Here is an 18,453-nt window from a genome sequence, read left to right on the forward strand (position 1 = left end):
ATCAGTATGGAATCAATTATCAACGTGGTGTTATGTGCTTATCTTACACCAGGCTTAAACTACTGAAAAATGTATGTGATTTGTGGTTCAATACAGATAGTTTGTGGGCCATTTTGCATTAAGATTGACCAAAAACACCAAAACACCAGGCCAAATGTTTTCAAATGGACAAAAAAAGCTTTCAGGGGCGTTCACAGACCTCTTTGCCATGTCTTAGAGCAGTGCTTTGTTTTACTGAAGTGTTCCCAGACCATTTAAAAGGTTACATGATATAAACATGGTAAACACAAAGCCGGAGTCTTGTGAATAATAATCACTCAGTACAGTGACCGTACATGGTCACATCTATTTCTGCTAGGTGCCCATCCAACGTCATGCTATAAATTCCACCATGAGAAGTTTAGGCCCATCACTCTCACTTGCTTGTATAAACAGTGAGATTTTTCCATAAACCTACTTGAACAAACATTTAGCAGCTTGTCCAACTACTTGGACACACTGGCAGCTTTATTGGACGTCTTTAGCCTGCTCGGTGAAAAGGGTTTAGGGGGTCGACTCGTCCAAGCAGATATTTATCCCCTGTAAAGGTCAAATGTCATCCCTTACATCACCTCTCAACACTCTTTATTTTTTCTGAGAAAGTTTAGATTATTTCATTTTACTCTACATAATACATGGTCTGTTCATCTGAAATGAATTTTCTATCCAGCTTCAAAAACAGATAACGTCACATCCTTCTGTTTTCACCACAACACCTTGACTTGATTAGGGGTTCACTAATTCAGTTCTGCATGCAGCCGCATCTGTGTTTCTGCCAATTCATACCACAGAGTCTCAGATAAATACCATTGTTGCTGTAATATAACTTAATGCTGCACTTTATGCATGCAGACTTCCATTGACTTCAGGTTAACCAACTGGAAAAAAACCTAAATGCTTTGACACCGTTTAATTGTTAATTGCTTCTGCAAAAGAAAGTATTCTTTTTAAGTCTTAGCTGTGGAAAAGATGACATTATTTTAAAAGTATGCCATTAAGCCTATTTAAACCTGTTCTTCTTCATACTCTCAGTGCTGTTTGACATAACACTTCTAGATGATAATCCATTTCTGATCTCCTGTGGGATCATGGAATGCCTTGATGATTGTGTTTCTGAAAAGCTAAATACTTTTAATAAATTATTTCTCAGAGAAAAGAACCAATAAGAAGATAAGTGCTTAAGGTACAGTTTTAACTATGAATGAAATGCAATTGGATGTCAGTTATTCTAAAAAGAAACTCATTATGCATTTTTCCGGCATTATCACCTGCTGTATTTACATAGCTGGGAACAAAAAAGGACAATAGAAAAATGACACTTTTATAACACTTTTATATTCTGTACATTTATATACAAAGTCAAAATACACACAGATTTTTTCACATGAATATTCACACTCTCAAAACACACGTTACACAGCACTGGGTCAAAATGTATGCAACAGATAAAATTCTTACAGTACATGAGAACGGAGAGAGGAGGGTGAGGGAGACGGATTTTGCATTCTCTGTTCATGTTAAGTGCTGTAATTTATCATCCCTGTTCCTCCTCTCAAGGTATTGTGCACAGATGTCAAAACACTTTCAGGAACCAGTGCAGCAGTGTTGTTTTCACTAAAATATCTGTGTAAAACCAGATTCTCCTGATATATATATAACAAAATTAAAACTTTATAAAAAACCCTGCATATGAACAAAATGTTACTAAATATATCATCAGTCTTGAGTCTTAGGCTAAATGGCTTAGGCTTAAAATCAACAGTAGTTCCATGTAATTGTATTGTTTTTGCCCATACATATATAGGCAAAAATAATACATACTATACTATAAAAATGATCATGATATTTCTGTTTCATAATGATCATTAGAAACAAAAATTTGTGCAACCAGGTCTGTTAAAGGGGCAGGTACTGATTTAGAGAGGAATGTACATTTACTTTGCTTTTGGAGATTGAAATATGAAGTTTTCTATGCTTATTTTGACTGATCACGACTCAAGTGCCAAAATGGTCAAAACAGTCAAAAATTGAAGACTAAATCAAAGAATGTGGCAAAACAACACTGCAGCACAGCACAGATTTTATACAGGTGTGGAATGTAACAGTTCCTCAGTAGCAATGAGCGTGAAATGCCCCAGTAACTGCTCCTTCCAAACCGTCATACTGTGTTATGGACATCACATACTGTACAGGAAAACCACTTTTCTCAGAGGAAAACATTGCACAAGTTTCTTAAAGTAGTTTAGCACATTTGGAGCAAGCGCACCAATGTTTAGCCCATGACAATGAAAGTGTGGCTACAAAAATATTTGGATGACAAAGTAGGAGTAGAATGGCCTAGCACATATTAGAGAAATTGTAGGCATGGACAAACGATTCTAGTGCATGCAAAATCAATTCCATGACTGCAGTTGCAAGTGTGCATTTTTTTTTATCTACTTTTTTTTCCCTGGATTTTTTTTTGTGCTACAGGCTTTGGATAGACACTCCAGTCTGCCAAGTCAGGAGACTGTGAATTGGTTCAGATCCCAGTTACTGCACTCTGCATGGATTCCTCCTGTGAAGGTGCCAGAGAATAGATCTCAGTCAAAACACTTGACCTCTAAATGGACATTACGGAGTTTTATGAATCGCTTTCGGTGAAATTGTAAAACATGGGGCATTCATTTGAATTTTCCAACTGGTGTATGCAACTATAACCAGACTAGCTATGGTGACAAAGTTGCTGAGGGTACACAGCAGGATGTGAAGTCGCAAGACGTTGGCACAACATGTTGATGTAGTCAGTGTGGAGCATTGGTCTACTTCAATTCTCATTCCGGTCTTGATCTACAGCCAAAACAAAACGTTAATCATCATACTTGATGAATAATTCAAAATAAATAAAAAAAATTAATTGCTAAATTGTTCAACACAGACACCAAACACAAGAAAAAAAAAAAAGAACAACCTTAAGCAATAGGAAGCTATTGTAGTAAATTGTATGTATTAAAATGGTTACCCTTCTGAGCAGCCAGCTCCAGAAATGTTATGCCCAAATGCCCTCCTCATCGTCCTTGTTTATGACAGTATGAAGAAATAAAAAAAATATATATATTTTCAAGACCTCAACGTTGTTTCATATTTCATGATGGAATATCACTGCACGACACAGTGCAATTTCAACATCTGGAAATAGTCTAGCAGTGAAAGTTTTTCCCTTATCAGCAGAGGCACATGTTAAAGGGAGTATTGTATTAAATAACTAACATGGGGTCAAAGTTTACATTTAAGGGTATATCTTTTACAGTTATTTAAAGGTCCCCTGGCATGGGATTCTTTTTTGCATTTAAATAGGTATTTGATAATGTATCTGAAGTCTCTTTCTGAAATTCAGCCTTGGTGCAAAATTACAGCCACTTTGAGCCAGTCACACAATGAGACGTCTCCAGGATGCGCCATTTTGGTGTCTGTAAGTTTAAATGCTAATGAGGAGGATAGATGCAGGGCAAGAAGGAGAGCGCCCTATAGAAGCCGAGGGGGCATTTGCGGAACTGACGTCATCAACGCCATTGACATACCACAATGTTTGAGGACATAAGGGGACAAATTCCAGATCTGACTGTCTGAGCTGCCGCTCTCTGAACCGCAAAGCAGAATGTCCAATGTACTCTTTATACATATCACCATATTAATGTTAAATGATCTCACAAAATAAATTTTTCATGTCAGGGGACCTCAAACATTTTATTTCAACAATAATTGAAAACAATTATTGTAGTAACAAATTCGGTATTTCTCCGTATAGAGCATTTACATTGCATCATAACATTTTAAGTACATTAATGTCCAAATGTTGTACTGCTGTTGCTACTAACCTGATCAGGAGATGGTTTATGATTAGTCTGATTTGTTTGTGTTTTCAGGTGTCCATCGTCATAACTGTCAGCCATTAACTTCATACGGTTTTGTGTCTAAATGGGAGAAAAGGAAAAAAAATAGCAATGACAACAAAGACTGTGTGCAAAAATAGCTGATGAATAGGGGATGAACTACATGGCACGGAAGAGTATTTATGAAACATTCACAATGCATCTTATGTTAAACCTTATGTCTTTAAATTACATGAATAACATAATGTTTTTAAATTCTTTGATTTTATGTTCTGCCTGGAGCAACAGTTATTGGAAACCACATGGGGTGACATTGAAGAGCAAAATTTCAGAGAAATGTTTATATTCTGATTATCAATGCAAGACAAACACAGCAATTCAATATATTTATTCATGGTGTATGTCATCTAGGATGTGTGTGTGTGTGTGTGCATGACATTGTACAACAAAAGCACCATTTGAACAGAAATGTTTTGCCGCGGGTTACGACTGCCATGCACCAAGGACACATCAGCTGTTGCTACTGTGTTTTTTGCAATGTTTTTTGTCTGTCTGTGGTTTGTAGCCATGGAGTGAGAGTCATACTTGCTGCTTCAGCTGTTGCACCAGGCGGTCCTTCTCTCTGCGAAGCTGAGCCACTTCTTCCTGCGTCTTTTTCTTCTTGGAGGATGAAAGCTCCAATAGAGCAATGTTGGCATCCTTCTCACTAATGGCAGCCAGCAGCGCCTCCTGTCTGTAACAAGATATTGCCTGGCTATTAAGATATCATAATTCCAATAAAAAATGTATAAATAACTATACAAATGAAATAGAACTGATTAAATGTGTCATATGATGTATAGATGTTTATGAAAAATGTTTTATGAATTTGAATTGTTTGTTCATGAGCTTATATGAACATAGATAATCATTAGCTAGTGTAAGCTTGAGAAAAATAAAGAACTGTAAATAAAGTCGGTCCTCACTTCATCTCAAGCACCTCTTCCAGGTGCCTGCGGCGTTCTGCCCTCAGCGTGGTCAGGTGAGCCTCCTTCTCAGCCAGGGACTGCTGGGTAGATGACATCTTGGCCTTCATGGACTCTAGTTCCAGTTTCACCTTCTCCATTGCTCCCAACAGTTCCTCCATCTTGTGAAGTACGAAAGATATACATTTACTAAATACACAATATATTGCTTTCTGTAAAATATTTTAGGATTAAAGCAGCCTTTGGCACCGTGGGATTATGGTTTTGAGTGGATTATTTTACTTATGTTGAAAAAACATAACAAAAACATGAATACATTTTTCAATATTTAAATAGAATACATTTAATGGAATGGAATGTAATACAATGGAATCTGTAAGAGTAAACAGCTCTATAAGGATTGTTTTAAAATGAATAGATTACTTTGAAATGTTCCCCAAAAGTATTCCCACCAAAAATATACAAATTTGATTCCTTTTTTAGACACACAAAGAAACTGACCTGCTTCTCCTGGTGTGTGCGTGCAGCTTCCTCCTGTGCCAGTACCATTTCTCGCTCAGCAGTCATCTGAACGCTCTCTCTCAGAGCCTCCTCGAGCTCCTCAATGCGCTCGGACTTCAGCCGAAGTGAATCCTGGGAACACAGCTGATTACAGTCGGATGCAGCTTGGCTCACAGCATTTTGTTCAGAGCAACAGTCCCTCCATAATTAAAAATGCAATGCATATTGCAATGATTTCAGGCATTTTCAATATTCATTTTTAAATTTAGAGTTAACTGAAAATTAAAGTGAGAATTAAACTGCAATTTCATGTCACACATGCCCGGTACTGATATTAGTGTACATTCATACAGTGCCGTTTGGGATATGTGTGATCTGGTGGATCGAGCCTGATTATTGGGAGCATAAATATAGAATTTAAAATTTAGATTATAAAACACACATTACAAAATACATGTTCAAATTTTCAGTAGAATGGTCACAAAGGCCTGCAGATACTACACCAAATTGCAAGACTGTGCTTAATTCATGAGGGTTGGTGGATTTTGCCTTAACATTTCTTGGAGGGACAAAAATTAATATATCAATAAACCATTTCTCAAACCATGATATCAAACTGATACATATTTACCAAAAATGGCCAAAAATATTGAACATGCATCAGCTTGCATTTTTACCTGCTGGGGGCATTCACTTAGGATTTTGCCCTTGTCCATTGAATCCCTCTTATTCACCCTCTTGCCCTGGTCTTTTACTTGCCTTAAAAGGAGCAAAGGAAATGACATATTTAGCAATGCTGGTGGTTTGTAGTACCTGTTTATCCTTTCTCTTTAAAAGGTATTAACAACAGTCTATTTATCTGTTCTCGCTCTCACTCACTTTCCATAACGCATAGTCCTACTCAGGATCAGGACAAGTGAGAGTGATGTGATTGTCATTGTGAAACACTGCACAGCACACGGTGACACAACGAAAAGTGTGTCCTCTGCTTTTAACCATCACCCTTGGTGAGCAGTGGGCAGCCATGACAGGTTTCTGGGTTACTTTGCTCGGTGGTACCTCAGTGGCACCTTGGCAGTTCGGGATTTGAAATCTCACCCACTAGGCCAAACACTGCCACTCACACCTTTCACTGACACAATCACACCTATAGAGAATTCAGAGTAGCCAGTTCACCTAGCATTCATGCCTTTGGTTGGCAGAACCCTGGGGAAACCTGCGCCAACATGGGGAGAGCATGCAAACTCTACACACACAGGGTCCGAGCCGGGATTTCAACTCATGACCCTGGAGATGTGAGGTCACATGCTAACGGCCATGGCACTGCGAGGCCCCATATTTATCTGTTTTCCATTTGTTGGAATTGACTGTACATACCCTGAACAGGAACTCAATGAGAGTGGAATATTTCACCCCAACATGGCAAGTTGGGGTAAAGACACTGACAACGCCTCTCGTTGTGCAATATGGATGGTAATTCTATCAGCAAGGCATTGCAGCCATGTGAATATGTAGAGCTTGATTTAACAATAGCCCAGACACACTGACCATTACAACAGGGTCTGTACCAGAAGTACCATTGCACAAGTATACATCATTGTCACTGCAATGTCACATCACCACAATGACAAATAAAAATCCTACAACCATTAAATCAAGCTCTGGCTTGTTTTACTAACACTATGGGGAGGCAAACCCAATCCACCATGCCACCATGCTCTGTAAGCTGTATATGCGACATTTACTTAAATTGAACATAGACATTTCGAGATTTAACATTAAGGCGAATGGGGATAATGGCATTAGCAAGAAAACACGTACACATAGGGAAAGGAAACACTATTTCTACTTCTACAGGGACATAGTAACATCCACTGACCTTGATGCCACACTAGAGGAAATTTGCAAAGAACAAAGATGAGAAAAATATGATTAAAAATCTGGAAACAAAGGTGTAGATAAATTATGCTTATGGAAAATCAAGTTTGGATTTTCCTGACACTGGCTGTCAGGGGAAAAAAAAAAATCAAAGGTATGCACTAACCTCTCCAGCTCATTGATTTTCCTGTCTTTGTCATTCTTTTCATTCTCCATCTGACGCAGGATCTCTAGCAGCCGATCCACCTCGGTCTGGGCCTTGAAGGAGTCCTCTCTGTGTCTAGCTACATCAGTCTGCAGAGACGATATCCTCTCAGAGAGCTCAGAGTTGGCCTGGGCCTCAGCTGCTGCATTCTGCACCTGGTAGGGTCACCCAATCCAAATTAATCCTAACCACTGATGTGTTTTTCTAGCCCAAGTCTTACAAATTGCTTATTTTTGTATTCCAGACTAATGCTAACCCGCTTTAATTGATTCTCCAGCTTGGTGCACTCCTCCCTCCGCTGCTCCAGTGCAATCTCCAGACTTTTCAGTTTTGAGTCCTTCTTCAGGCCAGCAGAGGCCAGAGAGGAGGCGTGCTCCTTGAGATCCAGCAGTGAAGTCTGTCAAAAGAGATGTTACAAATATATGGAATATATTGGTACAAAAGCAGGAAGTGGATGAAAGTTTTTTTTTTTCCACTTTCTCTCCACAACCGTATCAAATGTCTGGATGTAAGCGTGATGTATGTTTTTTCTGTTACTCAGAAGCAGTTTTTTCTCTTTGCATGTCTTCATTATCCTGCCACTGTAGCACATTACGACTAAATAAAAAAGGGTCCTATGTTGATGGTCTTAAGTCATAGATCTTAAGCACAAGTGGGAAGGAAGTCTGTAAATCTAACTGATAAACACATCAAAGTAGGCAGTGGTGGCCTAGTGGGTAAGGAAACGGACCCGTCATCAGAAGGTTGCCGGTTCAAATCCTCGAACCGCTAATGTGCCACTGAGGTGCCACTGAGGTGCCCCACACACTGCTCCCTGGGCACCTTTCATGGCTGCCCACTGCTCACTAAGGGTGATGGGTTAAATGCAGAGGTCACGTTTCGTTTTGTGCACCATGTGTTGTGCTGCAGTGTTTCACAATGACTTTAAATTCATTTCATAAATAAAATAAATACTTAAACCCTCCAAGTTTCTTATCTTTCTAATGTATTTCTGAAATGTCTTCAGGTTCAAAGAGGCACTGTACTTAGATCCAAATGAACAAAGGCTATAATGCCAGATTTATTCCGTCAACTGAGAACTCAAACAAGATGAGTGATTATTGAGTGCAAAACCATCCTTACCTCCCGTTCTGATAGGTCACCCTGCAGCACGCTGACCTTCTCCTTCAGCTCCTTCAGCTCCTTCTTGCTGGTGTCTAACTCCTCAGATTTCTCCCTCTCCTCTCGATCACGTTGCTCCTTCAGACGCTCAATGATGCGCTCCTAAATGTAATAAAACATCAGAACTGTATCTTCTCTACTACAATAGCTGCTAACATTTGCCACTATGCACAGGCACATTATTACAAATGCAAAAGGCAGCGGGCATGTTATTGCACATTTGTTCATTCTACACCATTTCCACACCTAAAAACAGACCTTCTCGGCAAGCGAGTCCTCCAGCGTTGTGAGTGCAGTGTCTGTGTTGGAGGTGTCCGTCTGGAGAGATTTCACTCTCTCTCGCAGGCTGCTCATTTGCTTCTCCTTGTCTCTCAGCTGTTCCTGCAGGTTCTCAATCTGCAATGTTCAGATATGGTTCATGCACATCCTCATTTTCTTATTATCTCACATCTTATGCATAAACAGAACATTAATTTGGTAAACCCATTACGTGTCAAGACAGAAAGACTTTTGTTACAATATTCTAACTCTAATCTTTGTAAAACAAATTCATACATGCTTTTCATCATAACCTTACTTTTTTCTGAAGCACATTGACCTTGCGCTCCTTGACCTCCAGCATGTCTTTGAGGTCATGAATTTCCCCATTGAGCGTGCTCTTCTCCTCTGACATCTCCTGGATCTGCTTGGTTTTTTTGTTCAGCATGCTCTCCTTCTCCTCCAGTCGCAACCTCAGGGCGTCCACCTTCGTCATGGACAAAACCACAGAACTTAAACAGAACTGCTTTTGCTATTATTCAGGTAACCAAGCAGATTTTTAATTTAAGCAGATAACAATCATGCACCTTTACATTGTACAACAGATGCAATTTCCAGCTCTAGTCTTCAACAATTGATTTCTACAATTGCAGTTCTTTGCTTTCTTAAAAGGAATTTACATAGTTTTGAGATTTTTGTGACATTTCCATTAAAAGGCCATTCAATGCAAATTCTCTAGCTACATTACCTCGGTCTGCAAGATGGCAGCACGCTGTTCCTTGGCAGTCAGAGACTCTTTGAGCACCTCAATATGCTGCTTGCTGTCAGAAAACTGGTTGGTCAGGGTCTCTAATTTGGTCTGCAGTCCCAGGAGTTGTGTGTCCTTCCTGGAGAGGTCCTGTTTCACTTGGTCCATCTGGGAAAAAGGCAAACACAGGACAATTATATTAAAAGCATGAATATTACTATCATTATTACCACACTGTTATACACTTTCATGGCTGCCCACTGCCATGGGTGATGGGTTAAAAGCAGAGGACACATTTTGTCATGTGCACCATGTGCTGTGCTGTTTCACAATGGCAATAACTTCACTTTTACTCCTCAAAAAATGTAAGAAACACTAAACACAATGAAAGTCCAAATCAATCACATTAAACTGTCCACTTAGGAAGCAACACACAATCACATGCTGTTGTGCAAATGGAATAGACAACAGGTTGAAATTACATGGGTTGATGTAAACTGCCTACTCCATGGGTTGATGCCCTAATAAAGGCACGGGTCTGCAGGAGGTGACCACACACCACTTCACAGTTCCTATGCTTTCTGGCTGAAGTTTTGGTCACTTTTGAATGCTGAAGGTGCTATCACTCTAGTGGCAGCATGAGATTGTAAAAATGGAGGAGTGTTGATGGTCTTGGAGGTTGATGGAATGAGGCAGCAGAGAGGCAAAGAAGGGTGAAGGGTGAAACGCAAAAAAAAAAAACGTTTATTGTTCCCACTGGTGGTCACAGCCATTCAGAAAAAGTGTTTTGGTAAATAAATAAATAAATAAATAAATAAATAAATGAATGAATGAATGAATAAAAGCACAACAAACAGTATCATAAATTATATAAAGAACCAAAAAGAAACACACGGCTGTAAGCAGCAACATGGACCCTCACAACAGAGCTCAATCAGTCCCCCCACCCTCCTTTAAAAACAGTCACAAAGCCACACCCTTAATAGGGACATCCCATACCCCAGGTTTACATGGGGGGCTTTTCACATGAACATAAACAAATCAATGTACATGCAGATTCCTTCAGACATACAAAGCATTTCTGATTATTCCACCTATTTTAAACAGACCTACTACAGCTGGGACGCACCACATACCTTACCCCTCTAAAAACAGATAATTACTGATAAGGGTAACACCCCGCCTCCAGCGAACGTGAACATGAGTCCCGGAATGAGGGCGCACTCCTTTAGCACCCCTTCCTCAGGATACACTACGATGTCGTGCAGCAAGTACAGTAGGTTATGGTTGTCTTTCACACAAAAAAAAAACAAGTGTGTGCACCCACCTGTCAACATAAACCGTGGCAACAACAGTCAGAACAACACAATACACAACAGAATCCACAAACAATGCACATACAAAAAAACAGACAATGTAAACTTTGGTGGCCGCCTTTAGGTCATGGTGAAGATGTGGCGGCGCTCGCGGCGTCACAGAGAACGCAGTCTACAACACACACACGTGGCGCAGGTAGTGCAGCTCATCCAGGATGGCACATCAATGCGGGCCGTGGCAAGAAGGATTGCTGTGTCTGTTGGAGTAGTGTCCAGAGCATGAGGGGATTATCTGGAGACGAACAAGTACATCGGGAGATGTGGAGGAGGCCGTAGGAGGGCAACAACCCAGCAGCAGGACCGCTACCTCCGCCTTCAAGCAAGGAGGTACAGGAGGAGCACTGCCAGAGTCCAGCAAAATGACCTCCAGCAGGTCACAACTGTGCATGTGTCAGAACGGTCAGAAACAGACTCCATGAGGGTGGCATGAGGGCCTGACGTCAACAGCTGGGGGTTGAGCTTACAGAGAACACAGAGTTTGCCACCGGTGCCCTGTGTTCTTCACAGATGAAAGCAGGTTCAGCACATGTGACATACATGACAGAGACTGGAGATGTCATGGAGAACATTCTGGTGCCTGCAACATCCTCCAGCATGCCCGGTTTGGCAGAGGCTCAGTAATAGTGTGGGTGGCACTTCTTTGGGGGGAGCACAGCCCTCCATGTGCTTGCCATTAGGTACCGAGATGAGATCCTCAGACCTCTTGTGAGACCTTATGCTGGTGCGGTTGGTCCTGGGTTCCTCCTAATCCAAGACAATGCTAGACTTCATGTGGCTGGAGTGTGTCATAAGTTTTTGAAAGATGAAGGCATTGATGCTATGGACTGGCCCGCCCGTTCCCCAGACCTGAATCCAATTGAGCACATCTGGGACATCACGTCTCGCTCCATCCACCAATGGCACATTGCACCACAGACTGTCCAGGAGTTGACGGATGCTTTAATCCAGGTCTGGTAGGAGATCCCTCAGGAGACCATCTGCCACTTCATCAGGAGCACATCCTGCCATTGTAGGGAGGTCATACAGGCACGTGGAGGCCACACACACACTACTGAGCCTCATTTTGACTTGTTTTAATGACATCACATCACAGTTGGATCAGCCTGTAGTGTGTTTTCAGCTCCAAATCCAGACCTCCATGGGTTGATAAATTTGATTTCCATCGAATATTTTTCTGTGATTTTGTTGTCAGCACATTCAACCATGTAAAGAACAAAGTATTTAAGCAGTTTACTAACATTTTTTGGAAGAAATTAAATAAAGAATAATGAAATAATGAAATGAGGAAACATCATACTTACCAAATGAATAAAATGTGATTACCAACACATATGGAAGGCCACATATGACATCATAGCAGGTGATTACCTTGCTTTTCATGAATTTGGTGTGGTTTCGGTAGACCTCCATCTGTTTCACCTCCTCCTGACGCTCCTCACAGCTCAGAGCACTGCTGGAGCGTAGCATCAGCACCTGGTCCTCCAGCTCCCGCAGTCCGCGCTCTAAGGAACAGATCTGCGAGTCCTGGAAAAGGAACAGCGCCCGTCCGAGTTGCTGTATAAGGCCTTTCACTAAGTCTTTATGATCACGGACCCATAAGATGATTTAGCTCACCTTCATCTCAATGACTGTTTGCAGCGCCTTGGTTTTTGTTGAATCTGGGGTCCCCTCAATGCGGCGAAGCAGCTCCTGGTGACAGAAGATGGCAGTGGCAGTGCTCACAGGGTACATTCATTCCAGTGAAAAGACATTAGATATATATTCTTTCTTATATAATAGATCCAGTATGTCCACCTCTCTCAGTACAGCCATCTCTTTATCTCTCTGCTCCAGGAGGTTCTCCAGGTGATGCATGTGCATTTCTGCCTCAGCTAGACGGCGGGTGCGCTCGTGATCTTCTTCGCTGGCCTTGGCTGAAGGTGCTTTGTTGTGTAGCATCTCCAGCAGCTTCTTGATAGAGTCGTCACGCGCAAGTAGCGTCTGTTTCTGGGTGTCTAAGCGTAACTCCATTTCCTCCAGAGTGCGGCGCAGCAGAAAGAGCTCGCGGGCCTGCCGCTCGTGCTCTTCGGTTGGCTCGGAGGCCAGAGGCTCACTGGGAGGCTGGAGAAGTTGGTTCAGGTCACGCTGGATACGCAACTCAGCTTGCAAAGCTTGTATAGATGTCTGCAGGTGCTGTGTAGAGATGCAATGAATAATTTAGCCACTTTTTATAGATCATTTGATTCAAGGGCTCATAAGGATGTAAAAATAAACACAAAATCAATGATAATATATCAAAAATAGTCCAAAAATACTGGACTTTTTGTTCATTTCACATAAGCCATGCACAGCATCAATTCACATGACTCTCTAGTGATAATTTGACAAGTATCGCAGTAATTACTACAAGTATTATATAAGTTATTCCATTCTCAATCAGTGTCAGTTAATTTAATTATCCTATAGCCTTCGGTGTTGCGATGTTAAAATTAATGTTCATCAATGTTCTAGCAGGTGCAAATATAAAGGCATTCAACTTTATGTAATATATGGAATACCATATAAATGGAAGTAAATTTTATACCAAACACATAAATCATTTTCAGTAAAAGTCCTAACAAGCCAAACGTTTCTATAAATCACAGAATGAACAGAGCTGGATGTTTGGTTGCGGTTGTGATTATACAAGATTCGTACTCTTCAGTTCCTAAAATGGGCAGCTTCATTTCACACCAGCAGTCTTGAGGTGAGACTGGCAGACTTCTGAAATGAGCTGCGATGTCTGACGGGCTTCCGTAAACCATTTTCAAAGCCATGTTATGGTGATTGAATCAGATTTGTGAACACACCACATGGATATGCATCTAAGTAACTGGTTAACTAGTCTCTTATACCTCATACATCATACAGTACAGGCCAAATGTTTGGACACACCTTCTCATTTCATTTTCATGACCATTTACATTCTCATTTGATTCTCACTGAAGGCATCAAAACTATGAATGAACACGTGTGGAGTTACGTACTTAACAAAAAAAGGTCAAATAACTGAAAACATGTTTTATATTCTAGTTTCTTCAAAATAGCCGCCCTTTGCTCTGATTACTGCTTTGCACTCTTGGCATTCTCTCAATGAGCTTCAAGAGGTCGTCACCTGAAATGGTTTTCCAACAGTCTTGAAGGAGTTCCCAGAGGTGTTTAGCACTTGTTGGCCCCTTTGTCTTCACTCTGCGGTCCAGCTCACCCCAAACCATCTGGATTGGGTTCAGGTCCGGTGACTGTGGAGGCCAGGTCTCCACTTTTTGTTAAGTACATAACTCCACATGTGTTCATTCATAGTTTTGATGCCTTCAGTGAGAATCTACCAACGTAAATGGTCATGAAAATAAAGAAAACACATTGAATGAGAAGGTGTATCCAAACTTTTGGCCTGTACTGTACATCAATATATTAATGGTTTAAAAGGAACACTGGTCCTCACCAGCGCCACTTCTGGGAGCCCTGCTGTGGTTAATTAACAAGACCAGACTGGCAGACATGTGAAAACAACCATCTTCAATTAGAAAACAATGACTGGTTGGAAATACACCAGCAAGGCACACATTAGTGCACTGCACCCCGCCACCACCGCCGGCTCCCAGTATTTAAGCCAGTAATAGGTGACAGCACATGTTTTATCCATTAAACATTACATTACAATTAAATTCAGCTCCAGGGAAAACAAATTAAGCAATAGGAGCGCCATTTTCTTCTTCACTTATTTCTTTGTGTAAAATATAACACGTTATATTTATGGTTTAATAAACTACTATTCGCATTTGAATCGAAATTCCAGTTGGCATCAAACTAGCTAACTAAACAAGTTCATTTCCAATATATAATAATAACATTGCTTTAACAAAAAAGAAATAGGAGGGTTGAGTCCAGGGGTTCTCGCACCTTTCCCTGTTTGGTTTGGTTGATCATCTAAGTAGCAAATTTTTGAATTAGGGGTGTTGGTGATGGGATTTAACAATTAAAGTGAAGTGATTGTCACATGTGATACACAGCAGCACAGCACACGGTGCACACAGTGAAATTTGTCCTCTGCATTTATCCCATCACCCTGAGTGAGCAGTGGGCAGCCATGACAGGCGCCCGGGGAGCAGTGTGTGGAGACGGTGCTTTGCTCAGTGGCACCTCAGTGGTACCTTGGCGGGTCGGGATTCGAACCTGCAACCTTCTGATTACGGGGCCACTTCCTTAACCCCCATGGACATGGAGTGGATACCGCCGAAACAGAAAGCCAGTCTTTTTTCTCCAGACATGTGGTTAATCTGTGGTAATCTGTCTGGCAATAGTCTTGTTCAAAACGAAACATTTTAAAAGCACTTTTTGTGTAACTCTCAGCAGCAAAAAAAATTATTTACATTTAAGCCTCAGAAGTTTGCATCCATTCAACTAAATGAGGAAACAATGTAAACATATGGCTTTTGCTAATGTGCAAGACCAGTATCTTCGATTAATTGAACATTATTCTCCTAGGAGGCCATTTTGAATTTTAGATCTTCATTTAACAAGCCCTTCCTCTGGCTCAACGTCACATTTTGCTTGGATGTGCTAAGAAGCCACTATGTTACCGTTTTCTATGACTGCAGTCCAAGGAGGGCTTATGTCACCATTAAAATAATACGCTTTGATCTCCAAACATACATACATAGGCAGCTTAAGAGGATAAACGTATACTGAAGACTCGCACAGATGAACACTCACACTCGCTCATCTGTCGTCACATTGTCTCTATGCAAACTAAAAATAGGAGCTGCAAGACACTAGGAGAGGGAGATGAGACAAAGAGGGAGACAGTGATGGAGACGGCACACTTATCCACACAGCCGTCTCACAGAAGATGCAAATGTGGCACACCCACCTGGGTTTCGTCCTGCACGGCACGATACTGCTCTTTCCACACAGCCACCTTGGCCACCTCGTCCTTGCGCAGGGCACGCTCCTTCTTCAGCTCAGGGCTCCAGAACGTCTTGATAGAGTTCATGGATGAGCTGAGCTTGCTCTCCTTCACCTCCACCTCCCTCTGCAGGAGCTCGTTCTCTCGCAGCAGCTCCTTCAGTTGCGCCTGCAGCTCCATTATGGTGTTGTCACGCGCCTGGCGCAAGGAGTGTGGCACCGTGGAAGCCGCATGCAGCTCTGCAAAGCCGACAGCGTCACATATCGTCCCCACGGAGCCAGGGAGTGCCACAGCCATGTCCGGAGTGCTGCCCATAACCACGTCACGGACGCCATAGGACACGCGCCCACCGGAACGTGCCATCGTCACGGTGCTCTTGGGGAGGTCAGAGGTTGTGGCGATGGCCATTTCATTATCGCTCATATACATGGGGCCAGATGTAGCATACGCTGCATTGAGGGACTGTATGTTTTCCATGGAAAGTGTCTTGCCACCTGGACCCCCGGGCCCACCACTGCTGCCTCCCATACTGTTAGTACGGCGGTGCCCCATCCGGGGGGACCGAGGGAGTCGCGGGGAGCGTCCGGAATTCTGGTTACCTTTGCCCCCATTGTGGTTGGAGTCTGATTTGCCCACTGAGCGAGAGCTCCCATACATGTTATCTGCCTACCAAGGGTGTGTTTAAAGGGTGAAGAGTGGTGTTCTTTCCTCAAATTCAGGGTAATAAGGCTTGTCGATTTTATACAGTATGTTGCATATTTGAAAGGTTTCTTCTGAGAGTAATAATGAAGGTAATTCTGAGTATTTTACATATGATGCAAGAGGGGAATTCTTCTGTTGTATGTCGCATAGTATGACCCCTATATTAAGAAAGAAAGAAAAAAGGTTGAAGGTTAATAGTCGAAACCTTTGAAGTCAGTAGATACAATATGACAGTGAATATATAGGTCAGGCCACCACAGATCCCTTTCTACTAGAAGTGACCCCCAAAATAGTAAGCAGGAATTTTGCAGGATTACATTCATCAGGAATGACATGGACGTATCTTGCCTATTTTGACAAAATATAGGTGGTAATGATTCAATGGCACAAAGGGGGGAGAAAATACGCTGATCTAAAGCCCCAAGGTTAGCTAGACCACAACGCAAATTAGCATTGGCAATATCATTTTAACACCACACAGGCATTTATGAAGGTCTGTGTTGGGGAACATGAGCCATTCCGTTTCCAGTCCGTTCTCCTCCTTTACATACATGGTGCCTGGTCGCCAGTAAACACCCCCGTCACGCTTATTTCGGTCGGCAAGCTTTGCCCTTTGCCACGATCGCCAGAAACGAACGCAGCCGGTCCGGATGCGGAGGGAAGCGCGGACAATACGGACGCGCCGAGCAAGCGAGGATGCAGATGTCCTCCCTCTTCTCCTCCATCAGGGCGCTCCACACCATTTTCACACCACGCTACTTCTCAGAAGGAAGAGAGAAACAAGGCAGCAGCGGCCGGTGTCCGGAACGAAGGGAGCGAGTCGACCTGCCTTCCCCCGCGAACGACATTAAATGACAACCCGAGAGCCGCTCGAACATTTCATCGGTCACAGTGCCATTACAGTCTAGGCTATTCACAATATATAAATATATCTATCTATATCTATATACATATATATATATATATATATATATCGGCTGCCAACGATAATCAGAATCGATTATAAATCAGACTACCTTTCAGGTTCGGTCGGGTCACTTTGCTGCGTTTAATCATATGTTAAATTCCTCCGTAAAACCATCCCTCTCTTCCTTCCTTTCTTTTTCTGTTTCTTTTTTTTTTTCAAATTTCAGCAGGCATCGCCAGCATCTTCCCAGCGCCAGATGACTCCGGTGACGTAAACCGTACGCTGCGCGCTCGTGACGCGCGCGGCCGTCGCCATTCCGCGACCGCGCGCCCGCTGTCACCACAGGCGCGCCGAGGCGTTATAGCCGGTCGCAGCGTTTCGTCAGGACAAGGCGTTTTTTTTTTTGTTTTTTTTTAAGACACCTCGTTTATTGGAATGCGCCATATTCAGCACGTGAACCATGGGACGCTTAATAATGACGACGACGATGGACGAGCGATTAATATGCAGCGACGTGTCGTGTCTCGAACATCTAGTCTTTAAAAAAAAAATCCGTTTTATATACAGTACACGCCAAAGGTTTGGACACACCTTCTCATTCAGTGTGTTTTCTTTATTTTCATGAGCATTCTCACTGAAGGCATCAAAACTATGAATGAACACGTGTGGAGTTACGTACTCAACAAAAAAAGGTGAAATAACTGAAGACATGTTTTATATTCTAGTTTCTTTGCTCTGATTACTGCTTTGCACACTCTTGGTATTCTCTCGATGAGCCTCAAGAGGTCGTCACCTGAAATGGTTTTCCAACAGTCTTGAAGGAGTTCCCAGAGGTGTTTAGCACTTGTTGGTCCAGCTCACCCCAAACCATCTGGATTGGGTTCAGGTCCGGTGACTGTGGAGGCCAGGTCTCTACT

General features: G+C 42.1%; 1 protein-coding gene across 4 annotated transcripts; it reads right to left on the reverse strand.

The window, feature by feature from the left end:
* Positions 1-1,352: 1,352 nt before the first annotated feature.
* On the reverse strand, positions 1,353-17,822 carry erc1a (ELKS/RAB6-interacting/CAST family member 1a). Of its 4 annotated transcripts, none has more exons than XM_028958980.1 (19): positions 17,646-17,822; positions 15,892-16,787; positions 12,798-13,175; positions 12,618-12,692; positions 12,372-12,527; positions 9,628-9,795; positions 9,199-9,366; positions 8,880-9,017; positions 8,583-8,723; positions 7,717-7,857; positions 7,422-7,615; positions 7,257-7,268; positions 6,055-6,136; positions 5,378-5,509; positions 4,877-5,037; positions 4,497-4,644; positions 3,897-3,992; positions 3,041-3,094; positions 1,353-2,868 (listed from the first exon to the last, which is right to left on the reverse strand). In XM_028958980.1, exons 2-18 carry the CDS (start codon positions 16,582-16,584, stop codon positions 3,068-3,070), a joined length of 2,910 nt encoding a protein of 969 aa, XP_028814813.1. In that variant the 5' UTR covers positions 16,585-16,787; positions 17,646-17,822; the 3' UTR covers positions 1,353-2,868; positions 3,041-3,067. The 4 variants fall into 4 exon arrangements, with proteins under 4 accessions (XP_028814813.1, XP_028814812.1, XP_028814815.1 ...); XM_028958979.1 differs by having other exon boundaries at positions 5,378-5,521; XM_028958982.1 differs by lacking the exon at positions 7,257-7,268.
* Positions 17,823-18,453: the final 631 nt, after the last annotated feature.

Source organism: Denticeps clupeoides, chromosome 17, assembly GCF_900700375.1.
Source record: "Denticeps clupeoides chromosome 17, fDenClu1.1, whole genome shotgun sequence".
Lineage (NCBI taxonomy): Eukaryota > Metazoa > Chordata > Actinopteri > Clupeiformes > Denticipitidae > Denticeps > Denticeps clupeoides.